This window comes from Triturus cristatus, chromosome 6 (genome assembly GCF_964204655.1).
Source record: "Triturus cristatus chromosome 6, aTriCri1.1, whole genome shotgun sequence".
In the NCBI taxonomy this organism is placed as follows: domain Eukaryota; kingdom Metazoa; phylum Chordata; class Amphibia; order Caudata; family Salamandridae; genus Triturus; species Triturus cristatus.
Window position 1 is genome coordinate 879,674,081 of NC_140589.1, and position 26,953 is coordinate 879,701,033.

The 26,953-nt window shown below is 43.3% G+C and overlaps 1 protein-coding gene across 1 annotated transcript in view; it reads right to left on the bottom strand.

The window, feature by feature from the left end:
- COG2 (component of oligomeric golgi complex 2) overlaps nucleotides 1-26,953 on the bottom strand; it is a 326,732-nt gene that overhangs the window by 102,171 nt on the left and 197,608 nt on the right. The window contains exons 12-13 of the mRNA XM_085611476.1: nucleotides 21,849-22,000; nucleotides 10,286-10,489 (exon numbers count right to left, since the gene is read on the bottom strand). Of these exons, the coding sequence (XP_085467602.1) occupies nucleotides 10,286-10,489; nucleotides 21,849-22,000 (356 nt within the window). The remainder of the gene's footprint in view (nucleotides 1-10,285; nucleotides 10,490-21,848; nucleotides 22,001-26,953) is intronic.

The window sequence follows — 26,953 nt, forward strand, 5'->3', positions numbered from 1 at the left end:
GTCTGGGTGGAATGTTTGGGGGGGTAGATATTCGTTCTAGGCAGTAGCCTGACCCAATTATTTGTGTTACCCATTTGTCCGAGATGATGGTAGTCCAGACGGGAAGGAAACCTTGGAGTCTGCCCCCGACCGGAGTGGGATGTTCTGGGGGAAGTGGAGGGAAGTCATTGGGTAGGCGCGGTGGCAGAGCGGGAGGTGTTTGTTTTGCCTCTGCCTTTGTTATTGTTGCCCCTGTAGCCGCCCCTTTGGTAACCCCTTGTGAAGGTGGACTGAGTAGGGGATTTGTATGAAGTGGAAGCGGTGTCTGAGGAGTAGCTTCTGGATGTGCTCCGAAAGGAAGAGCGGCGAAAGGAGCGTCTGGGAGGGTGAGATTGTAAGGCTCCCATAGATTTTGCCGTGTCAGTGTCCTTTCATTTTCTCTAGGGCTCATCCACTTTTGGGCCAAACAAATGCTCCTGGTCAAAGGGATGGTTGAGGATGGAGGCTTGTACCTCAGGTTTAAAACCTGATATCCTTAGCCAGGCATGGCGACGGAGGAGGACACTAGTATTGATGGCCCTAGAGGCTGTGTCTGCTGCATCTAAGGCACAACGTATGGAGGTGTTAGTAATTGTTTTGCCCTCCTGAATTAGCTCATTGGCCCTAGCTTTGTATTTATCAGGGAGATGGTGCAATATGGCTTCTAGCTCGTCATAATGGGCCCTGTCATACCTCGCTAGTAGTGCTTGTGTATTGGCAATACGCCATATATTGGCCGCTTGAGATGCAGTACGCTTGCCTGATGCGTCCAAGAGTTTAGACTCTCTGTCCGGTGGTGGTGCGTCGCCTGACGCTTGCGAGGTGGCCCTTTTCCGTGCAGTGGATACTTCCAGGGAATCTAGTGGCGCTGGCCCTCTAATGTAGGAGGGATCTGTTGGGGCGGCTTTATACTTCTTTTCAATGCGCGGGTTAATGACCCTGGCCCTAACTGGGTCCTTAAAGATCTCCGGCGCATGTTTTATAACACCTTTAAGCATAGGCAATATGGAGGTGGTCCTATGTGTGGTGTCAAATGTATCTGGAAGGAAATCCTCCTCCACTGGGTCGGTATGTAAATCTACCCCATGGTAGTGTGCCGCCCTTTGCAGTAAATGGTTGAACCCCAAGGAGTCTTCTGGTGGAGAAGGTCTGGAAGGGTAAAGATTGTCTTGTGGGACGTTAGGGATATCAGGGACATTATAATCGTCCCAAGGGTCTGGGGACCCTGTGGGAGTGGGGTCCCCTGTAGGTATATCTTGGGGCACATCCCCTATGTCATCGTATGGATCCCCTTGATCATCATCATCCGGGGTCGGGAATGATGAGGTGGGGGTGGAGAAGGTGGTGGGGGTGGAGAAGGTGGTGGGGGTGGAGAAGGTGGAGGAGGTGGTGGAGGTGGGGAAGGTATTCTGAAAGGGGAGGTAGCAGAGTCCTTCCTTTTTGGAGGTGGAGGCGGAGCAGGTTTTTCTAACTGTCTCTTTTTGATAGAGAGCATCAAATGTCCAGTGTTGGGATCCTTAGTGAGTGTTTTCTGTAAGGGATCCGGTGCGAATAGCTCTGGAGAGGTTGGTTGGTCCATCGGCGCCGAAGGTGTTGGGGCCGTTGGTTTCTTAGGTTTGTCGGTGCTGGTTCGTTGTTTGGAACCATGCTTGGAAATCTCCAATTGTTTAGTAGGCGCAGAGATGGATTTCGGCTTCGAAGTGTCGGTAGCCTTGTGTGCTTTTGTCGGTACCGAAGATGGGGTCGGTGCCGAGGAGCTGGGTCTCGACCCCGAGTGTTTCGGTGTGGGGCTCGGTGTCGAGATGGAGGCCGGTTTCTTTTTCGGTGCCGAAGAGTGTTTATCGGCTCAGACGGTGGGCTGGCTCGAGCCCGAGCCGCCCGAAGGCTTAATTGGCTTCTTTACCGGTCCCAAAGGTGTGGTGTGGGAAGCAGTGTCTTTGGTCTTGCTTAGGCCCGAAGGCAAAGGCGTGGCCGAAGCCTTTTTCGGTGCCAGCGAGGGGGGGGGAGGGGGGGTTAGAGTAGTACTCATGACCCTCTGTGCCGGAGTGATCTCCTCCACATCTGAATCGTCGGCTTCGGATGCGCTGACGAGTCGCTCGTCGGTGGGTTGTTCTGGAGCGTCGACGCCTTCCCCGAAGATGTCATCCGGGATCGCAGTCGAAGAGTGTGCCAATTTTTCTTCTGGCTCTTCGGTCCTGAATAGTTTTCTTGGACCGGAAGTATTTACACGCCAGTCTCGAGCCTCGTGTTCAGGGGAAAGGCAGAGATTGCACACCTCGTGGAGATCGGTGTGGGGGAATTTGGACCCACATTGAGGGCACTTTTGAAATGGAGTCCTTTCAATTAGCCAGGACCGGAGCTTGGGTAGGCCCGAAGGCCGCTGTCGATGACTGGAACCGAAGGTGTTGTCGATGAGAGGCGCGTCGAGTGGGGAGATCGCGATCGAAACAATATCGCAAATGGGGTGAGGATTACGCGTCGATCGGCGAACTGGAAGCTGTTCGGAATCGGAGCGCGAAGATTACATCCGAGCCCGATGGCGGAAAAAAACAATCGGAGGATGGAGCCGAAGCCCATGCGCAATACGATCCAAAGGAGGAGTCACCGACCTCGTGACTTCCAAAGACTTTCCAAGAGGAAAAACAAACTGCAAACATCCGGGCCCAACATCAGATGGCGATCTATGCACAAGTGTGTAATCTGCAGCTCATATGCCCCGAACATAAATCTTTTTCCTTCTTTTTTTTTTGTCCCCTTTCCTTGTTTAAACAGTATCAGTAGATAGTGAGAAGTGGGAGCAGGAATAGAACTTTTGATCTTGCTCTTTAGTTTTGTCTTCTTTTCTTAGTCCTTCTCTCTGGTGAGTTATAAGTCTTGGGAGGGGAGTCAGAGAAGGCTCATTCCCTTGTCCCTCTTTTTTGTGATTTCTAATCTTCAATGATTCCCTCACTACTACCCTCCAACAGTGCCTCTCATCTCTCAATAGCCCCACAGTCACATGTATTTGCTTTGTTTTATAGCACCCCTCATACCATTGTAGGGTGTCAGAGCACTTTACATTACACACAGAGAGACAATGAATCATATGCGTGTAAATCAGTGAAAAGAAATACATAATGCAAAGGGGACTATATCCATTCTGGTAGGCATTTTTTAAGAGTGCTTGGTCTGGAGAAGCACAAACTCAGGATTCAGAACATAACACAGGGGTTAGCATTGACTTTAATAATAAGGATTTATTTCTAATCAAACTTACCTTTTTAGCAGCATCGGGATAATGAAAGACTGGGAAAAATCATAACTTACTACCTTGTACCATGCAGTTTGCATGCAGCTCTTTGATGGCAGTTCATAGCTCACTGTTCTAGACTACTATTGGAACTTGTGAACTGCACCATAACAAAATAGAATCTCTGTGGCAAAAGCAGGAACCCACTGAGCTATGCACAAAACAAAATACTGTTTAAAAAAAAAAATGCATGGTAGACATTCTTTACAGCAGGCATATTAACCACCAGCGCTTCCTAAGATGAGTCAAAGTTACCACTAGACAAAACCACCATCTCTCTACAGCAGGTACATTAATCACCAGAGTTATCTTGACACATTTATTGCTGCCCAAAAATTGCTGATTATACAAGGAACTTTGCAGTGTTTTTAAAACTGCTGCCTGAGGACCCCCTAGGAATGTGTCACAGACCCCTGGGGGTCCGCGGACCCCAGTTTGGGAACCAATGACTCAGACTATAAAATACTAAGTAGGGTTCTGGCTACTCGCTTACACCCCCATATGACTGCCCTGATACATAAAGATCAATTCGGATGTATCCCCACCAGAAACACAGCGCTTAACATTCGGCGCCTTTTTGAGTCTAAGAGGCGGAGTCTTATAACATCGATGTGGTGACGATCTTCACCGTTGATATAGAAAAAGCGTATGACAGAGGCCTTATTTGTTCCATGTGATGCGTAAATTGGGGCTGGGTAATGGTTTCATGACCTGGACGGCGCTCCTGTATGCCGACTCCACTGCCAGAGTTAAAACTAGTGGGCTAATCTCAGACGCCTGCAACGTGGGAAGGGGAACGCTCCAGGGCTGCCCCCTTTACCCCCTCCTGTTTGCCCTGGCGATGGAGCCGTTGGTGGCGCGGGCCAGATCAGGGCGAGCCTATCAATGACTCAATGTGCAAGGGCAGATTCATCACATCGCACTATATGATGATGACATTTTGCTCTTTTTGGCTGATTCTGAGGAGGCACTTGTGGGAGCGAAAAACTTACTACAGGCCCTCAGTCAAGTAGCAGGGTTAAAAGTGAACTGGGCGAAATCTTGTCTATTTCCTACAAGAGGAGGCATAACAGGCCCACAAGAAACAGAGAGGGTGCCTGCCATACCTGGGCAGACAAATACACCACGCACAGGAAGACACCCTAGAGGGTAATATAGGGAAAGCCATCAGGGCAGAAAAAAGCAACTTCAACTTCTGGGGCTCCTTGCCACTATTACTTAAAATGGTCACTCTTCCGCGGTTGTATACTACTTTGGGACCTTGCCAGTCTGGATCCCGACAAAATACTTTGCTCAGCTCAGATCTATGATCACTGGATTTCTATGGGGCACTGGCAGGCGTAGAGTGGCGCTTGCTAGCCTTATGAGACCGAGAGCGGAAGGTGGACTAGCAACACCTGATTATGAGACCTATTATTTGGCGGCGCAATTTCAATGGGTAGCGAACAGTGTTGAGAGGAGGAAGAGCGGAGAGAGGAATTTGGGTTCATAAAACTACTATCTCACATCATCTTGCGACTTCCTGTCAGAACCACAACCCTCACCACAGAGCTTGACACGGCACGAAGGTGCTGGAACAGATACCTGCAGAGGGCTAAAATTAAACACCCGTATGCACCGGAAATCCCGTTACTCATGTGCACGGCCTTACCGCATGGAGGTAGCTGGCAGCAGCTGGAAATCTGGGTGGAACACGGGTTGACTAGCATAGGTGACCTATACGAGGAAGGGGCCATGATCCCGTTCAATGACCTGCAAACCCGCTATGACTTGCCTGGGGGGATTTTCGACTGTACACAGCCCTCACTGCGGCTATTCGGAAACACTGGGGAAGGGGACTCACCGAACCACACACGTCGCTGGGTTGCCAATACGTGGTTATGGCAGCAGGTACATTCAAGGCAGTGAAGTGTTTATACAGGCGCATGACGCGGGAAACACTACTCACCCTGACTGAACTGAGACTCAAGAGGCAAACTGATCTTGGGGAGGGTATCCTGGAGAAGACCTGGGTGGAACTGGTAGAAAGAGCCTGGGTGGAACTGGTAGAAAGAGCCTGGAAGAGTACTTGGAAAGCCAGGTTCCAGGTTCCAGTTAGTCCATTTTTATATTTTACACAGGGCATATCTTACCCCGGAAAAACTCAATAAGTATTTCACAACCCAAACAGCTGCTTGCCCACGCTGCAATAAAGAAGGCGCAGATTTTAAACACATGTTTTGGGACTGCCCGTTCCTGGGCAGCTATTGGGGGAAGATAACGACGATACTGACTGGACTGACTGACAGAGAAGTAGAACTGACCCAGAAATACTGCATTTTACAGTGGTTCCCTCACACATCCAAAAACAAAATCACAAGTAAGTTCTTAGACATGGGTCTACTATTGGCCAAAAGAGATATCACAGTGTATTGGAAAGCGAAGCAGGGCCCAAGCATAGCCAGTTGGAAAGCAGAACTCCTTAAGTGGGCCGAATGCTAATGAGTGATCAGACTGCAGATAGCCAAAAGAACAGGGAGCAAGAGGGCACTAGAAGCAGCGAGAGCTTGGGAAGCATTAGTGGTAGTGCTTTAATCCCCCGAAGACAATGAGGAAGATGACCCCATAGATGATCCCCCGGCAGACATAGGCTAGACAGCGGGCAGAAGCAGGAATCTCGAAGCCTGATGACTCGCTACCAGAGACGACATTCTGTTGCCTGGATGAGATGCAATCCTCTATAGGGACACACCAATCAATGGTGACGCCCCACCTCGGGAACTGAGCTATTGTATATTAACAGCCTGGATATAAGTGACACGCGGGGTGGGGGTGGGAGGGGTGAGTGCAGGAAGGGGGAATCGTTGGGAGGTGGGTGGTTACAGTCGGGACTGAATCCAAGTACACGTATAGAACTGTAAGGTAATGTCGAGATAACTGAACATACTGAACTGCTCAATCTGTGTGCTACTTGTTGCCATACCTATGTCCCAAGTTGGCTGATTGTACGCTTTTTGAATGACAGGGTTGTGTCACAACAACCCCTTGTACTTTTTGTCATATTCAATAAACTCTGTTTAAAAAACATAAAAATACAAATACGGCGGAGCTTCAATTCCATCAGACCGTTAGCACAGAAATACTCACTTGCAGATGACATATTTCCCTTGAACTTCCTTCATTGTGCGCCAAGAGGGGAGTGCCCCAGTTGTACCGTTATGTTTTACCTCCCCCCACCTATTGTTTGATGACTCACCCACTGTAGTCCTCATTCCATCCTAGGACGACCAGGCTGGCCCTACGGTGTAGATGAAAGATACCTGACCCGCGTTCTAATCTTTGGCCCCACAACTTATCATAGTAAATGGTTAGAATACTCAGCTTGAACGCCCGAGGGCTTAATGCTCCAGTAAACTGTGTGCATTTTTTTCCATGCTCAGAGACTCCAACGGCGACATCTGCTTCATACAAGAAACTCACCTCCTTAAGATTGACTTGAAACGCATGCTATCGGAGCTACCAGGTAGACTCCTTTCACTGCGTATTATGGTTAATACTCACACATTTACTCTCGCTAACATTTATGCTCCGAATTAACATCAAGAGGCTTTCCTCCTGGATGCTGTGGGTTGGGTGATGGCTACCCCTGACGCAGACACTCCTATTGGGGGTTACATTTAGTCCCTGATGCACTTCTGGGCCAATCAGCTCACAGGATGGGGCAGACAGGAGCATTCACACTGACATGACTTCAGTGGCTGCAAAGCATGGGTCGTGGACGTGTTGTACACCAGCCAACGGTGAAGGATTACACTTATTTCTCAGCAGCCCACGAAACATATGATAGAATAGATTACTTTCTGACATCTCCACGTGTCACAGCAGCCACCACACTAGTCAACATTCTAGTGGCCGACATTTCTGATGACTCGCCTATTACACTGCACACCCCAGGTCCAAGATCACATCCTCGTACATGGTGCCTTAATCATAATCTACTGACATACTATTCGATTTTAACTGAACATAAGGACACCATTAGCACTTTCCACAGTACCATTAGCACGCAAGGCACCACCGTTGCCCTTCTCTGGGATACCCTGCAGACTGTGCTAAGAGGTAGCTTCATAGCTGTCACTGCCTGACTTAATAGAGATAGAAGGGACAAACGACTCCAGTTCCCACAAAGTATGACGGCAGCGTACAATATCCTGAAAGCAACTTAAGGCATTAGACATGGACAATGCAGATTATGTGCTTCTTCTCACTAAACAAAAATAATACGGGGGGGCAACAAAGCAGGGTGTCTCCAGGCACATAGTTTGCGCACTCAGGTGCCCTAACAGAGAAAAACAGAAATTGAAGGGTCACAGGGTGTATCAGGATGCACAAACTGCTCAAGAATTCGAGCACTTTTACTCTACCCTGTATTCGGGGAACACAGTTAGGGAGAAGCTGAGGCCTATCTAGCCCATGCACCCATGGACTGCATCTCCGTAGATGACACTCTGCAGCTTGAAAGTCCAGATGAGGTGCTCGCAGTCATAGCTCAACTGCAGGCAGGCAAAGCCCCTGGCCAGGAGAGCTACACTTCTGATTTCTACAAAAGATTTGTTTTGCAGTTGGCCCCCATCCTTGTCCATCACTACAACTCGTTTAGCATGTCGGGCACACTTACGGACACCATGAGAGAAGCCACCACCATACTACTTCCTAAGCCTGGTAAGGACCCACACTGCCCCTCACATTGTTAAATGTCGATGCAAAGATATTCACAAATATACTGGCAGTCCGCATGGCGCCTCACGTGTTCTACATCTCTTAGACAAAACCACCTGCGCTCTTACTCTCAGTCGACACCGAAAAGACATTTGACAGGGTACACTGGCAGGATCTCCAACTAATGCTGACAAAAGCAGGCCTTGGAGCTAGGTTCCAGGGCTGGATATGGTGCAGTTATACCGATCCCACGTCAAGAGTTAAGGGGCTGACATCGCGATCCTTCAATGTAGCATGAGACAAGGCAGGGATGCCCTTATCCCTGCTCCTTTTTGCCCTCTGAATGAAGCCGATCACAGTGCAGATTTGAATAAAGACCCCTCACAGCGGGCATCATTATGGGGCGCCAGGAACATAAACTCGCTCTCTATGATGATGATGTCATGTTGGCAATTACACAACTCTTCACCGCTCTGCCCCCACTCATGCAGGAAATAGAGGCCTTTGGGAGGGCTTCTGGTTTTAAAGCCAACCTTTAAAAATCACAAGCTCTTAACCTCACCATTTCACAAGGTGACCAACTCCAACTAAAGCAAGTCTTCCCCTTTCCATGGACAACCCAAGGGATCGCCTACTTGGCCTGCAAATAAACTCCACGCTAGCACGGACGTTGAAGTGTAACTATGCTGCGCTGCTCTCTTCCACCTGTACCTATCTACAGACCTGGAGGGGAGGTCCCATTTCCTGGCTGGGTAGAATGGCGGCAGTCTAAATGACCCCTTACCAAAGATACTCTATGCCATGCAGACCCTACACCTGTAGCCCCCCCCCCATGTCATTGGTGAGTTGCAACATCTAATTGAGGACTACATATGGGATAGTAAAAAGGCCTGTATGGCAAAAAACAAGTATACCTGGCTGTGGCGGAGGGTGGTCAGTGCATTCCCCATTTGGTGCGGTTTTACCAGGCAGCCCACTTAGACACACGGTAGAATGGAATAGGATTTACACTGAGAAACACTGGTGCCTCATAGGCCAAGCAGTAGTGGGGATTCACATTTGGAAAATCCCATGGCTCCCGAAGCCACACGGGCCGTCAGGGGTTTATATCTCGCAATGATAAGGGCGACCGTAGGAACCTGGGAAAGGGTGCAGTTGACACAGAAGCTATCCACTCGAGTATCAACACAGAAAATGCTGCCCTTTTGTAATCTTCTTCACACAAATATGTGGTAATAGTTAGCCTTGAAATACAAAATATGGCTTGTCTGCATCTCTCCAAAATACACCTGCCTCTCTGCATTCCTTCCCCAAAAGATAGCAATTGGCTGTAAATCATCAGAAGAACACACACGGTGTGTGTCCCCTATGGAAACACATTGACACTAGCTTTCAGACTCTCTCACCTCCTACACACATTTTTGTTTCACCAATCCTCAAACTCTAGCAGTTAATGTAACTTATCTATATAATTCGTTGTCTTCCTGAAATGAGCACAAGAACAAGTCTAGTTCAATATATTTCACTCTGTATGAAGGAACTCTTTGGCTAACTGCCCCTCTAAATTCAAAACCGAGCATGAAGTGGCTCTCTGTCCCCTTCCCATCCAAAATATTCAATGGGAGCACAAGCCCCCCCCCCCCCCATCTCCCACATTTAAGTTATTTACAGATAGCTGTGCATGCACTTTCCCTTGAGCTGGCAGGATAAAACAAGCATAGGAGCCCGAGAGAAGTAGATAGGGGAGAGGAGTAGGCCTAACAGCTAGGGCGGTTGTCCTCGAATCTGGGGAACTGGGTTTGAGTCTTGGCAACGACGCTGAACATCCTGGGATTCTTGGCAAATCACTTAATCTCTCCGTGCCAAACAAAAAAAAATGTTTAAAAATGAATGTGCCCTCATGTAATGCAACTGGTGCTATGTAAAGCGCTCTGATACCCGATACGGGTCAAGTTTGTGCTATATAAAACTCCGTAAAAAAAAAAAAAAAGTGTTTCCACTCTTGGATGTCATAGGCACACTGACACACCACTAGACCTGGTGCCGTTTCACCCAAGCTTGAGCTTTGGTTCGGCTTTGAAGACAGAAGCAAAGTCTTTACTTTAAATAATCTCCTTTGACAGCCTATATTTTTAACAGATTAGCCACAATTTTCGGCCTGGGTTCCTCGAGGTGCTTCATTGGTTATGTGATTTGTGAACTCTAGTAACAAGGTTAACTGTAGGATGTTAAGGCCTTGACCATAAAACTTTATTCATCACATTCACGTATCAAACTGACCTGATCCCGAAGTTTGTCAACATCTGCAACAATGAGCACCAGCTGTCGAGTTGAAATGAAGGTTGAAGCCTGCATTTCAGTAGAAGATCCACTGCCCTGGTCCTCACTAGTATATTGGTTTAATGAGGCGGAAGAATCTCTGCTACTGAGTGACAAAGGTTTTTTTTCTTTAGTGACATCAGTCGACGTTGCCTTCAGTGAAAGCTGAAAGATAAAATTTGTTTCAATAAAATCTCAGGTGAAAATCGCTTGCAACAAAGTATTGGGAAATGATGGAACTAGAGACCCAACTGTATTTTAACAGATCGGTTCAATTCAAATATTTATTATGTTTCAGTTAATAAAAAGTAGTTGTATTTACCCAGACCATAATACTTTCCTAGAATCACAAATAAATATTCTGAAAAGTCCATACTATAACAAAATATTCCAAGGTGCAAATTCCACTTTCGCCTTACAGTGAAAAAAGTCTTTGGAGTAAAAATAATAATGTAGTGATAATTTTAATTCCTTCACAGAAAACGTCTTTCCTGTGATTATTCTCTCAATAATTCCATCAGTAAACACACTAAGAAAACCCTTCTGCTTATTCAAGCAATCTTTATGTTAGATTATTAGCTGTCACAAGTTGATAATGAAGTGTGAATATGCCCTTTAATATTTTTACAGTTTTACTCTTACAATTTTTAAATTAAAACATTTGTTTATTTCCACTTAAAAATACTTATTGGCTGCCCCTTTCCTCAATGAAAATGTTCATGTGACATACTTTCTGCACTACAACAATGTAAATTGATTTAAAATGGCAACATAAAATGCTTACATTCGCAGGAGAAATTAAATATACACCAAATTTAACAGCATCCATCCCATACATAATCTGCCACAACTCTGATGATGTACAGCACTTTTTCACTGGCTGCTGCAATTGTATTTCTATTACATGCACTGAACGTTTTGCTTCTCGATTCGTGTTCCGTGATATTAAAGACAGACTGAGCAACTACCTTAGGTGTAACCCTATCAGTTATGTACTTTCTCAATATCTAACCCAAGGCCACATGCTAATATAATGCCTGTTTTGATAAATTCTAGTATGTCTTATATTACATTCAATGTGATCTTGCCACAAGGTAGCAAATGAGTGGGTACGGGCGCAGCTAGTCTCCTAAATCTCTCTAGGTGATCCTTAGAGGCGGTGGTTTAATTTAATTTAACAGCTAAACTGCTGCCCAGCAGTGGAAATCCAACAGTCATCAGTTAAAAGCCTATCTCAAATATAATCAATTGCATAGTTAATACTCATCTTGCTATTTGAGGGGCAAACTGGTCAAATTTCCTTCTTGGTAAAAAGCATTTCTTTCATTCATTCATTATTCATCCAGTTATTTGATAAAACCATAAAAGCCAACAACAAAAATACAATACATCTATAAAATACAATAATATATACAAAGACATAACGCATAAAATGAAGGCTGGGAGAAACTTGTGGAATTTCACTTCATGGAATTCCGTGGAGTAACAAAAACTCCACAAGATTCTGCGGAAATCTGCCAAAGGGCGGAAAATGTGCTTCACATTGCTCGCACTCCAATTTTAGCGCTGGTAGCATGTTCCATCCTGAACAATCAGCGTGACCAGCACCACACAATTTCTGAGTATATTCTGCTGCTTCTTGAGTAGAAAATCTAGTCGAAAAGAAGCCCGATAGCGTCGCACGCTAGTGACCGCCCGCGTCACAAAATCATGCCAGAAAACTTCCTAGTGACTGGAAATCCTGCTACGGGACGCCAAACCCCGCTCGGGATCGCCAGCTTGCTTGCTTGAGCCTCACGTTTTTCCCATTGTCATTGAGTTGCTCAACAGGAAAAAAATCCACCATGTGGCAATTGGTGGAATTTGGCTGGCACTCCGCATTACAAGATTAACACTAAGTCACCAAATTCCTCCAAATCTGCTTGTGGAATAAAAAATTCTGCCCAGGCCTAATAACAATCATATCAGAGATTGAATATAACAGTATACCTAAAAGATACAAAAGTCAATTGGGAAGGAAAGAATAATGACACTCACTTTTCTAATGTAAATGGCATAAAAACACGATAGTAAACATATTGGACTGTTAAAATGCTGCATGAAGGAACAAATTATTTATGTTGATTCCCTCAAGTTCCTTATTTTAACAGCACCACATAAAAAGCAGGCAATAAAAAACAAGTGCGCTGATCAGGGAGTAACTGCAGGTTTTACCTGATCAAATATTTTTTTCACGCAAATGTCTAGAACATGAACAAAACATTATAAAATGGAGAGTAGCCTGCTTCAAAATAGAGTCACAGATACAAAGTGCTGGAGAAAAAGTCCTTGTGCCATCCCCTGGGTACCGAACGTAAGGGTTAAAACATTAAGCCTGAACCTAGTTCTGAACAGAAGTGTTCATGAAGTGACTAATGTTAAGTATAGAGGGCATGGTGAGCAAGGGAATCTGACAGATGGTTTGGCTAGTTCGAGACTCTCTGTTGATCCATGAGAAGTCCATTAATGTATGTTTTATTCAAGCCAAACTAGCTTTTTATTTTCGGTACGGTCAAAAAATATCTGGGCGCTCCTGTTCCATAAAAGAATTCCTAATAAAAGATAACCATACGAGTCTGTTTGCGGGTCTAAGGCTAAACAATCCTTAGTTGGCAAGTGAATTAACTCAGTTTCTGGATTAAGCTTGACCGAAATCCAGCACAATAGTGAGCGCCAACGAAGCAGGGAAATAACCTTTTCATGGGCTATAAACAAGACGGAGCTATTAGAAAGAGATAACAATCTCCTCAATTTGCAAAAATGATACATTCGCGTACCCCCAAATGTCACTTCCATAAGAGGCTATGGTTATACATTTCGACTCATAGGTCTGTCTTCAGCATAGCCTCTAAAGACTTGAGACTTAGCCTAGTGACGAAGTCGAAAACAGAAGAGATTGACCTTGTGAAGCAATGTGTTCTTGATGTCAAAAGTTAGGTTCAGGAGTTAGAGGAAACAATAACAGTCCTAGGCAGAAAAAGGAGTAATCTTTACTAAATGTGGGAGAGTGGAAAAAGGACCTTTACAGCGAGCTGAAGAACAGTGTATAAAAGTAGGGGGTGCTGTAAAAAATATGGGCACCATGGCAACGACAGAGTAACGCTAGAGGAAGAGTGACATATTTCAGCAGCGACTAGGTGAAATGGGGGCTGCGCCTGTTCAAACAGGTTCTGGCATGCTGATTGGGAATATGCCATATTGCAAATTTGTACATTTGATGTTGTTGGCGGTTTACTGCCTTGTCTCTCTCTCGCATATCATTCCTGTGATGTTGAAACCCTACCAAGTACGAACATCAGTGAACTATACTAAATGTATTGTTCTTTACTTTAAACACTCAGGATTTAATTGTTCTAGATCCTATAACCATTACATGAGATTTTTTTTAAGTTGTTCCTGAGATCTAAAGAATCCATAAAAGTGAGAAATAAATCTAATACGTGCTGCAAGCCTAACACCATTCTGTAAAGAACAGTGTTGTCCACATAAAATAACGCAGAACTAGGACGCCTTCCAGCATATGGCATACTCTCTTTGCTCAAGACTAGGGTGCCTTCCAATTGATTTATATAGAAGTTGTAAAGGAAGGGAGCAAAAATACATAGAACTCCTAGATTTGACTTAAACGACTCTGAGCATTCTCCTCCTTAGCCATACCTTACTGAAGCATAGAGGTTAGACTGAAGGTCATGCAAGAAATAAAAAATATTAGGACGAACATCTATAGAAATCATGATGCTCCACAATTTATCACTAGTCACTCCAACAAAGCCATGGGATCAATTAACAAAATGCGCCAGAGGCAACAGTTATCGCCCTCGTTCCCTTTTTAAAAACAGGTAAAATTATGGACTGTGGCTATGACTTGGGAATGCATAACTTGCTGCACCGTTAATGGTCACTGTGATTAGAAGGCCATAGAGTGTGACATCTGATCTAATCACGTTGGCAGGAACACCATCAGGGCCAGGGGCTTTGCTTTTGGAGGATGTAGTTAGGGCATCTGTAACCTCCTTTAACAATACATGAAAGTCTAAATCGCTCATGGTTTTTTGATCGCGCTCGATACCAGGGTGGTGGGAAGATCATATAACCCCCAAATAAAAAAAAGTTACCCCCTACTTATTTGTTTTAGGTGTCGGTAAAGGGGGAAAGCACAACAAAGAAGAAACAATATCCAACACAACCTATTTATCTTCAACAGCTCTAGTGCACAGTGGGCTGACCTCAAAATAAATTCTAAACATTTGGTTTTAATAACCTTCGCGTTTTATTTTGTATTCATTTTTAACATTGATGAATACATACTGCTATACTTTCCAGTTTACATATCCAAAATATTATTTTCAGTTATTTTAACCATTAAATGATGAGGGTCCTGTAACTGTAACTAGTTAGCACAGTGAAGTCTCCCTTCCAAATGGCGAACCCACTTGTCCAGGGTGAATGTGCAAGCACATTGTAAGGCTCTCAAAGGACAAAAAATGGCCCGATTAAGAACTTCCTAAACAAAATGGCACCGTTTTTAAGACCACTGTTATGTTCTAATTTATCCCTTGCCTCTTGTTGCAGGACTTTTTCATATCTTTAATCAACTGGTTGTCAGTGGCTGTTCAAGAGGCAACCTCTGTTCTTACCCTAGGGTGTTTTTTGCAAATCACCAATCAGGTCCTGAGGGGATTTACAGCATGAGTGGTCAAACCACCTGCAAGAGTTTGTGCAGATGGCTTTCAAAGGGGTGATGAACAGCTTCTTCTCATTCTCACATATTGATTTAAAAAGAACCCACAAACCCCTATGTGTTGAGAGATAGCTCATGCAAACATAAAAATCTGAAAAGCACCATATCATTAACTTTTCATTTAAAAAAAAAAAAAAAAAAAACTCTAGGGAGAACTTTGACCCATCACAGTCTGCCCCTGATTAGTGGAAATCACCTCTATTCATCAATTGGGTAGCCAGATTAGGGGTTAACACGACAGTCTAGAGAGACTGTCAGCGGGTTGTGATCACTTTGAGAGTCCCAAATTACCTCATGGCCTTTAACCGAGAAAAGAAGTGGGGCTGAGACCAATAAAAAAAATCAATAACAGACGAGCAACCTCCAACTGTGAAAGTGGGTGATCGGCAACGGGAGCCCAGTCCCCCATTAAACAACTTATGAAAGATGCTAAATTCATTCAAAATACTGTCCACCAGTTCCCCCCAGCTCAGTCTGCTTATATTGTACATCAGAGACTGAAGCCTTGTGCTTAGAACGGTTACGGAGGTGTCCACATTTGGAGCCGAGATGCAAATTAAAATCACCCACAAGCACGATGGTAATGCAACTATTAAACCTTTCTCTGATTCGCCCCAGAAAGAATCTTTGGGAGAGCACATGCAATATCAACAGGCTAAGCGATTATGGGAAAGATAATAAAACAACAATCAAGTTGAGTGAGTTGGTACATTTTTACTTGATTTTACAGTTCAAACATAAAGCAGTCATAGTGAGTACCCCCCACCCCCCCACCCCCCCTTCGGACTCTTCTGTGGACCCCCGGGGACAGCAGGGGAAAAGATGGAGTAAGTTTGAGACAGCCCAAGTTTCCTAAAGACAGCTGATCTGGACACCTCTTAACAAGGTGTGCCAGCCTGCATCTCTTTTATTAGACTCAATGCCTGCTATATTCCAACCTAAAGAACTTAAAGGTGAGGCATCAAGGGTGTCAGGGAAGTTTATGAACTCAGCCATGACAGAGTAATTGTAAAGAGACAGAACATGTGTCCAAACAGGGAGTGCGTGCCAGTCAGTCATCATTTTCCATGGTGCACAAAGGCCCAAAGCGGTTAAATTTAGTTAAACCATATGTGCCCAGGTGTGAGGAGCTTTAACAGAAGAGTGAATGAGTGAAAAGTGGGCATTCAGCAAAAGAACAGGCTTGTAAAAATATCCTAAAGGGAGGGCCTGCATGCAGGTTTATGCACCATAAGGAGAGGAAAGGAGGTACAATAGGGGGGCTGGTTAAAGCTGACCACAATACAGTCTCCTTCACACTTTTTAGAGCACCTTCCAATCCAGGCACTCTTGACCATACTAATGTGTTGAAACAAAAAGGAGGCCTCCCTAGTTTTACAATCAAGCCAATGGACAACTTTATTCTTTAGCTGAAAAACAGTTTCTATACACCCTTCCTAAAACTTCAGGCCATTAGCCAACACCAAGAAAAAAGGGGTCGCACCAGGTAATAAAATGGGAACTTGTACCCCCTGCCACCTACACTGCTGGTCTCCTTAGGCCCAGCCTATACGGGATAAGATACGCAGGCCTCAACAAATCTACTCACTATGGCGAGTCAAATCTTATCAGCTATATTGAAGGCCTACTCGCCGCTTCTGGCTAGCTGACAAACAACAAGTGTTCTGTTCACTCACAAAGTGAAGGAGCATTAGACAGAGGCCAAAAGTCAGTTTACATCTACAATTGCTTTTCTTTCTCTGACTGCAAAGTTAGAAGATTTTGTAAAGTGAACTGTCTGACAAATGTGCTGTACAAAAAGCGTGAAATGAAAGGCTGCAGGATTCAAGGAAGGGAAGGGAAAGTGAGCTTGAATCGATGAACTGCTTAAGAGAGTTGACATGCATCGCATGTAGTTTGAGTGAGTCCACAATTTCAGAAATAATACATTCTAGCTTAGACAGCTGCTCTTGGAAGCGTTTGTCACTAAAGTTTCAATATAACATTGGTCAAGCAGAGTACAAAAACTTAGAAACCTTAAGAGTTGGGTTCCAACCACTCACAGGTTTGTTTAGCAGATGCCGTTTTGGCTGTCACGTCAGCTTTCCTCTTGTTCCTAATAGAGACGGTATTGTCTACTGGCTCCGGTGACTGTGATTTATAGACATCAGCGACAATAGTCAGTGAGTTTCTGCCCTCAGTCAATTCGAGAGCAGTGTTACAAACCATGTGTCTGAGCGACACCATATGGATTCCCCTCTTTACCTCCCTCAGATACTCCTTTATGGGTATTTATCCCTAGTTCTACCTCTGCAATTTCATTACTGACTGTCCGAAGAGCAGAAGTAACAAGGCTTATTATAGAGGATTTATTGCATAGAAGCTTTAAGGCATTTTTAGAGCCAGCGTTAGATAGGGTAATTTTGTTATCACCCATTGCCAGCTAATTGAGGGCGTTGAGCCAAGAGAGGGGGCCTGGTATGGTCTTGGTCAGGCACTGAACTGGGCAGATGGGTCGCTCTTGGCCCGATCTTCGCTGGGCATGTGCCCAAGTGTGTCCCGCGCTGCAGGACAATCACTACACTTATATAGCTCAAGGGCTGGCCTTTTCAAAAGAGCAGTTCAGCAGTATGGGTGATGTGGTCCAATCACCAAAGCGTCTTCAAGCGCCCTGCGTAGCGGCAGAAATCACCACTTTTATATAGTGCTACGAGTCGCCCCCTCCACCACCAAACAGTACCTCAGCAGTATGGGCAATGTTGACTTGTCATCAGAGAGTCCTCAAGCATCGAAGAATCTCTTAAATGTTGACGCTGGTCAGAATTAGAGATGGAGTTGAATTACATAGTTATCCTTGAAGATGCAAGTATCTTCCAAACTAAACGACTTAAAGTATGAAAATTGCCATGTGAAAGAGGGCCAGCTAATAAAAAGTTGCGACTGCAGAAAGTAGTATTTTTCTTACTAAAACTGCTGTCAAAGGAAACTTAATTCAAGAGAGACACAAACAACTGGAAATCCCAAGAATATCTACAAAGGGAACTTCAAACATTTACTCCAGAGTGGAACTGTATACTTTCCTCTTTGTGAGGCAGAGATACCACCACTGACAACGGTAGTAGTTTTGGCATATGTGCAGTTAAATTATTTTCTGAAACTTCAGTATAATACACAGAAGAGTTTCCATACTGACAGCCACTATGCAAGCTTCTTTCTTAGGTATTGGATAGGTAATAGAAGTGCTATACACAGTTATTCAGAGGAAGATGCAGTGCAAGCTACACTCACATGCACAAAACTGTTACAACAAAGGCAGCAATAGTACAAGGTACACTCACATGCACAGAACAGTTATAGAACATGCAGCAAAAGTGCAAACACCCTTTGTCCTTTAGAATCTTACAGTTCTCATACTGAATGACCTGAAAGTGGGTAATTAATATGACAAAAGGCCATGAGAAGAGCAATCAGAGTGTTGGCATGCAAAAACACATCTATAACTGAGAGAAAAAGAAGGCTGTGTTATGGCTGTACAGTGTACTTATGTCCAGGTAAGGCCATCTCTGAAGCAGTATGATTATTTCTGGAGGTCTCCTTGATTATTGCAGGCATTTCTTGAGGCCGCTTCTGATGCACTGCACTATCTCCAATTCTGGAGCATAGCTCTGGCCTACTATGTTCAGTCCTGCTGGTCACCTTTAGCACATGGCTCAGTTCAAAAACAAGTAGAGGGGAAAACTGATCTACATACCTCACCTCTTACTTTCAAAGTACTGCCTCTATGCAAAGGATACGTTTATGTAACTGAGCATTAACCTTTAGAAAGATGTTGACCAGCATGCAAATATTTTCGCATTAATTGAAATAAAGCAAAAGATAGAAAGAACATGCCTTGCACCACTTCTATTTAGAAATACCTTAATTTTTCAAGACATCTTGCAACAAACATGTAGAACTATGATAATGTATCTTCCAAATTAAAAAGGCGTACTTCATTAACATACAGAAATGTTTCATCTTAATAAATAGGATTATATCACTGCATTAGGAAGCATTTATTAAAAGTGATAGCTTTCAAGCATTAATTTACAAACATGTATGTCCACCGCCCTTACATCAACGCCATCAGTGAATCAACAGGCATGTTATGTGCACCCTTTTCAGTGGCTTAGGTTGTTAGTATACATAGAACAACATTATAGTTTATTAAATCAAGCATGAGAAAAGGTTTTGAATAACACATCCTGAACTCATTTATGTCAAGGTCCTCTCAAATGTGATAATGAAGGACAAGGAAGTAAAAATGGCACTTTTGCCTATAATCACAGAGTTTGATCAAGTGGGGAACACGGAACTGATCTCAGATTTATTATTTGGTTTGACATTGTGCAATTCAGCAACTATATGGGTATCTTTTTTCCTCTCTCTTTTTTACATCTAAATTAACGCTTTGCCTTTAATTCTTGGTGCATGAGGCGGCAGTGTGGGTGGCAGACAGAAGCCACATGAAGATTTAGTCAATTTTGGCTTGAGGCTCCAGGAGAACCTCGAGCTGAGCTAGAGTGCAGAACTCACTGTTTCAAGCTGTACTACTTCCTCACTACACCATATTTTAGTGCGAGGACTAGGAGACTGGGTGTTTTTTCACCTATGAGTAAAATCAAAAAAAAATTGCTGGATTACAGGCTTGTTTTCTTATCACATACGTACTACCAGTCTTTAGTTTAATTTAAGTTTTATCTAGCTCTGTAAAAAAAATAAAAGGAGCAGGGAAACATGTTTAGAAAATAATTACCCAAACATGCAGAATTTCCCACAATGAGAGAAAGAGATTAATTTAAAAAAAATGCCTTCTGGTTCTCTAGATTCCATCATGCTCATTATTGAGGTGTGAGTGGTTCAGACTCGGGGACTACTCTCACCAAAGAAATGTTACTGTACAACCTGTCCAGATTTTAAATACAGAGTTCCCAACCAGCATATTTTGACAAAGTAGTAAAGCCAGGATTAAAGGCCAAGTCTCCTTATGCCATGGCTAAAACTTTCCCATGTCTAGCAGTGGATGTTGGGTGTTTGTGTCTGCCCACCTCATTGAAGTGCCCACTTTGAGGGTGGGTTTTGGTCAAGGATTGTGTTTCATATCAGTTGCTATCCTAACTTAGCCTGCTTCTAAGCACTTCAAATATTTACAGATAAGACACTAAAGGCATAAAGGGGATTGTGAGCCCTAAGATTCTATTTCGTTCCAATGCAATAATAAAAGTACTTCCTTTCTACGCTTGACTCACCAAGGGTAACAATAGCAAACAGAGAAGGCTTACGATGGGGCACGGTAGAGGGACTGCGCTTAGGTACAGCGTAACACAGTATTGTCAAATCTATGAATCCTCTAAACACTAGGAGCTTAATTCAGATGGCAGTATGGAATGAAATACTCAAAATAAGTCCACAACTCACTATCCACACCATGCACATGTTTTGTGTCCCCCTACATCCACCTTACACCTCACTCACCCACATCACAACATGGGAAATATTTTTCCCCATGTTGCAAGGTCGGACGCTGTAGCCACTTGGCCACACTGCCTCCCATAAAAGATTGGCTTATTTTGGGCTTGATGTTCTTTGAGAACCTCAAGCTGAGCCAGAGCCAGGCATCCGTCTCGAACTTTAACCAGCTAACCCAGCTCTAATGTAAAGTAGTATTGTTCGCAAGCACTGATAAATCCTTGATAAAGTGGTTCACCTCGCCACATTCTTGAAAGAGCTCGCAAGTCTCACAGGTCCATGAGGGATTAACTTGTGCAGTCCAAGTTTACACTTTGCAATTTGGGATGTGCAGTCCTGATTTTATAAGGGGATACATAGAAATTCAAGCTCTGGAATGCAAAGCAAAGACCTGCACTAGATGAGCTGCTCACACACGAACCTTGAAAATGTGAGCGCCCAGCTATTATTTTTTAAAAGCTTTGTGGCCACAAATATGGTTTCAAATCTGGTTGTGCCCCTGGGACTGGCCATTCTAATCTGTACTTTTATCCCGGTGTGTGGAAGTTTTATTGTGGATTCTCATTTGAGTTCTCTCAGGTGATCTGTGGAGGGTAGGGCAGCAATGGCTCTTCTATAATTAGTGCGTTTATGAAAGAATGCCAGGGCCGCTGAACGTGGAGGTGCTGTGTACTGGATGTGTCAGCAATGGGGAGCTAAGCATGCTTTAAGGTGGTGCTGAATGTCGTGGCTACAAAACTGCAGATCCTCATCAGCCTATATTAACAGCAATATCTGTATAAGGGACAGAAAGAGTATGCAAGTGAAAACCCCTATAAGTTTCACTCTATTTTAGAGATGCTCTTACAGTAAAACTGTCTTTGTATGCATTTGTTATACACTAGAAAAGCATTGTCTCTGGTAAATGATTGTAATGTCTAAATGTATCTACATTTATAACCACTGATTTTTAGGAGCTGGGAAAACACTGGAAAATACCAACAGGAATTCACAAAAAATAAACACAGAAAACAGGATATTGTAAAAATATGCAAAACTTGGTTGGCTTCAGATGCAGTTTCTCTATCCTCTTTAGAAACATAATTTTAAGCTGAAGAAGAGTGGTAAAACTAGCAATGAATCAAGTCACACAATACCATTTAAAACGATACAAAATGTACCATTAAAAAAGCAAAACAAGTGACTCTCACTAGTAGGTATTTGTATATTACAAGAATGATCTTTGTGACCGCTTTTTATGTAATTTGATGATCTTACCTCATTGATAAAGACAGAGTACCGTTCTAAACACTGCAGCGTAAGCTTCCAGAAACGATGAGCCAGCAAGGGTATAAAGATCTCATCTGACCAACATTTCAACAGAATGTTCCACAGGACATGTGTCGAATGAAGACAGTAAGAGCTTTCAGCTAGAAAAGCATAAAATCAAAAATTGTTAATTTTCTTTGCTTAATAGTTAAGGTTCCTTATAGAGTTTTCGGGTCAGAGATCCTAAAACATGCACCAATGAAATCCCTTAGTATGACTAACCAGTAATATTGACTGCTTACCAAACTTCTCCACTATCTCTGCTGCTACTCATATTTGTCTAAGTGTTTTGAAGGCTTTAATTTTCGCCGTCTGTTTTTTCTATTATTACAGAATACATTCCCACTGCTCACTTTTCTACTCCTAGTCATACCTTTAATTTCTCATCGTACAACTGTCGACAACATTTTTTTATTTTCACTAGCTGATGTGCATCCTTCGACATTACAAACTTAACACAATCTCCAATTGGCCCTTAGATGAACAGCTTGAAAACAACAGCCTGAACTGTATTGCCAAATGATAGATGGACAAATGCAACAAAGAACTATTTTCATGTCACATTAGGAGGAACTGGACTGAATCTCCGATAGACTTACTGAATAGATTAGTTTAATGCAGACTTACTCAGTACGTATTTGAATAGTAAAGAGCCACTCCTGCGGTTATTTTGGGCTGCTGCCTCAGAGTCAGACTATATCAACTAGCCCTAACAATGTACAGGAAGTAAATTGTCATGTAAAGGGCAGGTTTGTTCAATGACTTAGCGTATAGTAAGGGAGACGACTTGCTCTAGGTCACCAATTAAACTCAGATTCTGGTTAGTTTTTTTGAACCATCAAACAATAGAATATTTGAAATAAGTTTGTGGCCTCAGTTTATTTTGATTGGACATGTGCCTTTTTATTCAAAAACACCACCATAACTGGCACCATATGCAAAGATGTTAGCAGTATCTTTAACAAACTAAAGGGCCAAAATAACGTTTTAGACCTTTGTTGATACATTACCACTAAAGAAAACTAATGTACTCTCCAGGACAATGCAGTCAGGCATGGATTTTCATAGACTTATTCAGTTTTTTGCACCCGCAACATAACATTTCCACCTACAATTCACACAATCGATCCAAACAGAGCCCAGAACTGAATAGGTTTACACTATTCAATATCAAAATCAATCTTTGATCACTGTTAAAATACTGCATTTTAAAAGATATGGAGTATTGAAAATTGATTTGAAGAATCCCTCAGTGGCTGGTATTCTCAAAATCAATCTTTGATCACTGTTAAAATACTGCATTTTAAAAGATATGGAGTATTAAAAATTGATTTGAAGAATCCCTCAGTGGCTGGTATTCGTTTGATAAATTATATGTGACTTAGCATTAAACTACCTTGAAATCCTAAAATTTAAAGAAAACCTTATGCAAAGCTTTTCCACCCAGGTTTTATAGTGTGTTTTCATATGATGGGAGAGCCCATTTCAATGAGTCTACCACACACTGACTATAAACCACAGAGCATTAACACTGGAATTCAGAACCGTAAAAAGTAGAAAATAAACACCACCGAACAGTCTTTACACAATCTCTCCCTTTCCCCTTACCGACCGTTCCCTTCTATGCTCATGGTTTGTAAAAGCTAGTTTGCTTGTTCTTTTATATCCAGCGGACATTTTGGCTAAGCAATATAATATTTTGTTGAAACTTTGATTAGCACATCAAAATACATCTCAATTTTTTCCTACCGTAGTTTCTGCATTTTTATTTAGCAGTACTTTACTCTCAGCCAGTGTACAAGGAAAATATCTGGCACCAGCTCAGGTGAGTAGGTAAACTTTCCTGTGTCAGTCAACTGCTCCCTTGCGTTAGAGCTCTGGCAAGTCCAGGGAAGACATGTGGTTGCGGAAAAGTACACTGATGAGCATCTTCTTTCCAAAACCAAACAACCTTTAGATATCGCAGTTATGAAAGCCACCAATGTGAAGAATGTTTTTTTCAACAGCCGCAATTTGTGCTCCAATAAAGGTGAGATTTTTATTGGGGGCTTGCAATAAGAGGGTTTTTTCTCAAACAGCCATCAAACTGAGTTTGGCAGGAATCGGACTCTAAAAATCTGTAACTTTGGTCATATTTTGGGGGCTTGCCCTTCAATCACATCTTCATGATTATCACCCTGCGTGAGTGTGTCCTCTTTACAACTCTAGCATCTATCTAAGAGGTCCTAATGAAAATCTGATCTAAAGAACGCTGCCCTGGTAGAAATATGGAGATTAATTGTACACGTTAGGTTTTTCCAATAACATGAATGTGTGAACTTGATAACTGACATGCTAGAACAAAACTGTTTTGTTTATGCTGAAAAAGAGGGGCTACAGCTTTTGAAAACCCTCCTGTCAAATGGCTCTATTTTCCCTTACGATTCACCACGGTTTTCAAATTGCTTCTACAAGGGATTTAATCCGGCTCCCCACACTTGAACCTTGCTCCCCGAAACTGATGAAGTTGGGAGGGGACGTTATTATTGCCTACCTTACAGTAATTCTCAAATCAGGCCATATTCTCTGGACGCTAACCTCAAAGTTGGAAAACGGCGGTTGTTAAGCCTTTGTTTAAGAAATTCAACTTGGATCCATCTGAATTGAAAAATTATTGGGGCCATTTCTTATTACCTATACCCGCTAAGATCTTGGAGAAACACCTAAATGCCCAGTTGATGACTTATTTGGAGCAACAACATCTGGTTCATTTTTCCCAGCATGGATATAGGAGCAACCATGGGACTGAGACTGCACTACTATCTGCAGACAATAACATCCGTACCATGGTTGATGATGGGTAGGCAGCGGCGCTTAATCTGTTGGATCTATCCGCGGCCTTTGATACCATCTCTCCCACTAGGATGATTGACTGCCTACAGAAAATTGGGGTCGCAGACCTAACTTTGAAGCTTTTGTCTTTCTTCCTGATGGATAGGCCACAGACAGAGGTGGTGGAGCAATTCTGTTCTGACCCCATAGCTACCTTCTGTGGAGTTCCGCAGACCTAATCCTTGAGCCCTACCTTGTTTAAAATATACGTCTCCCCGCTGGCTAAATGGATTAGGTCTTTTGGGTTGCAGGCTTTATCCTATGCTGATGACACAAATAAATGTGTCTATCACAAAGGATGTAGAGGCCTCTGCCACCAATTGTAACAACTGCATGCAGGCCGTGGCCACCTGGATGGCAAATAACTACCTCCGGCTGAATGGAGACAAAATAGAGGTTTTGATCTTTGGTAGACATCAATCTATTCATGGTGACCAGCAATGCTTGGGCAATATCCCCGACCCGTGGGCTTGGCAAAGAATCTTGGTGTCCTAGTTGACAACAATCTGTCTTTTAATCTTCAAGTTAATAATACAATATCATCTTGTTTTTGGGTTATGAAGACCCTTAGGAAGATATTCCTGTTTCTCTCTCTTCCTGCGCGTAAACAAGCAGCTGTGGTACTAATTATGTCCAGGATGGACTATTGTAATGCACTCTACCTGGACATAAACAAGACATCTATCGATAAACTGCAGCTTGTCCAAAATGCTTTGGATCTTCTTAAATATCACTCGGTCTCTGCTGCTATTCTGAAACTGCACTGGCTCCCGGCTGCTAAACGAATTGTTTTTAAGGCCCTATGCATTGTTCACAAGGCACTTCGCAATTCAGGCCCAGAGGGAATTAAACATCACTTTCAACAGTATGTTCCACTAGACTGCTGCACTCTGCCGATAAGAATCAGCTGGTTATTCCTAGGTTTAGGAGGGCAAGATGCGGAGGGAGAGCATTTACTGTGGCGGCATCCAAGCTTTAGAACACTCTCCCTCAATCTCATGTTTGGAAGCCCACCTTCCATTCCGTAAGGCATTCAAGCCCTGGCTTTTTGCCTTGTAAAGTCTTTCTATAAAACCGAGGAGTTTGCCCTAATTTCCCAAACACATCTGGGCAAAAGCATACAGAAGCAATAAGCAAAAAGATGTGTGGGGATCGATCAGTCTAATTACAAAGTAGGAAAAAATACATTGGTTTCTACAGTTGGGAGCCTAGTCCCCAGGTAAATTCTTTAAATAATTCAGACACACAACGAACCTTCCCCAATTGTTTCATCCATCACATTTTATGTTTTCTTTCTGAATATTTCACAAAAGCAAAAACATTAGGCAAAAAATACCACAATCAAAAACAGTTCACGATTCCTTCCTACCCATACACTCTAAACACGGTTGCAAAACAACACAAATATATATGCAATCCGAGGGGAGATAGTCCACTGTACACCAAAATGAGGGATACTTTCACCTCCACTCAGACCATGAAGTGTGTGTTTGTAAATTGAAAGATACAATTTTTAATCCATTAGACTTCTCTACTTCTTCTGGTCGAAGCATTTTGGCCCACTGACTCGGGCCTCATCAGGACATGAGCGAAAAAAGAAGAAATCAAAACCACTATGTTATCATGGCATGTCTGGCGGGCCCAGCTTTAGAAATGCTCTGCCTTGTAGGTCATCCGACAATACTTTCAATGCCCACGTTCTTCCCTTCTACATGTAACATGCGAGAGACTCGCTTCATCACTATGGGCACATTTTCTTGTGATCCACTGTTGGCAATATACAAAAGACGGCCACCCTTCTCATCATTTCTTTCGCTCTGCGGAAACCTTGAATGCAAAACTAGACTGGCGGCATCAGCAGGCTATCCGGATCACAGGCTTCTATGTCCACGCAATGACAGAAGAAAGAAAATATAAAATTTGATGGATGAAACAATTGGGGAAGGTTCGTTGACTGTCTGAATTTAAATAATTTAGCTGGGGACTAGGCTCCCAACTGTAGGATCTAATGTATTTTTTAACTACTTTGTAATTAGACTGATCAATCCCCACACATCTTTTTGCTTATTGCTTTTGTTATGTCTTTCTGGCATAGGGATGACGCGCTCGCCCCCTGGCAGAGTAACTGTTTCAGCGCCTTGACGCTCTCTGGCATATGGTCGCGCTTTTAAGTTGCCCAATAT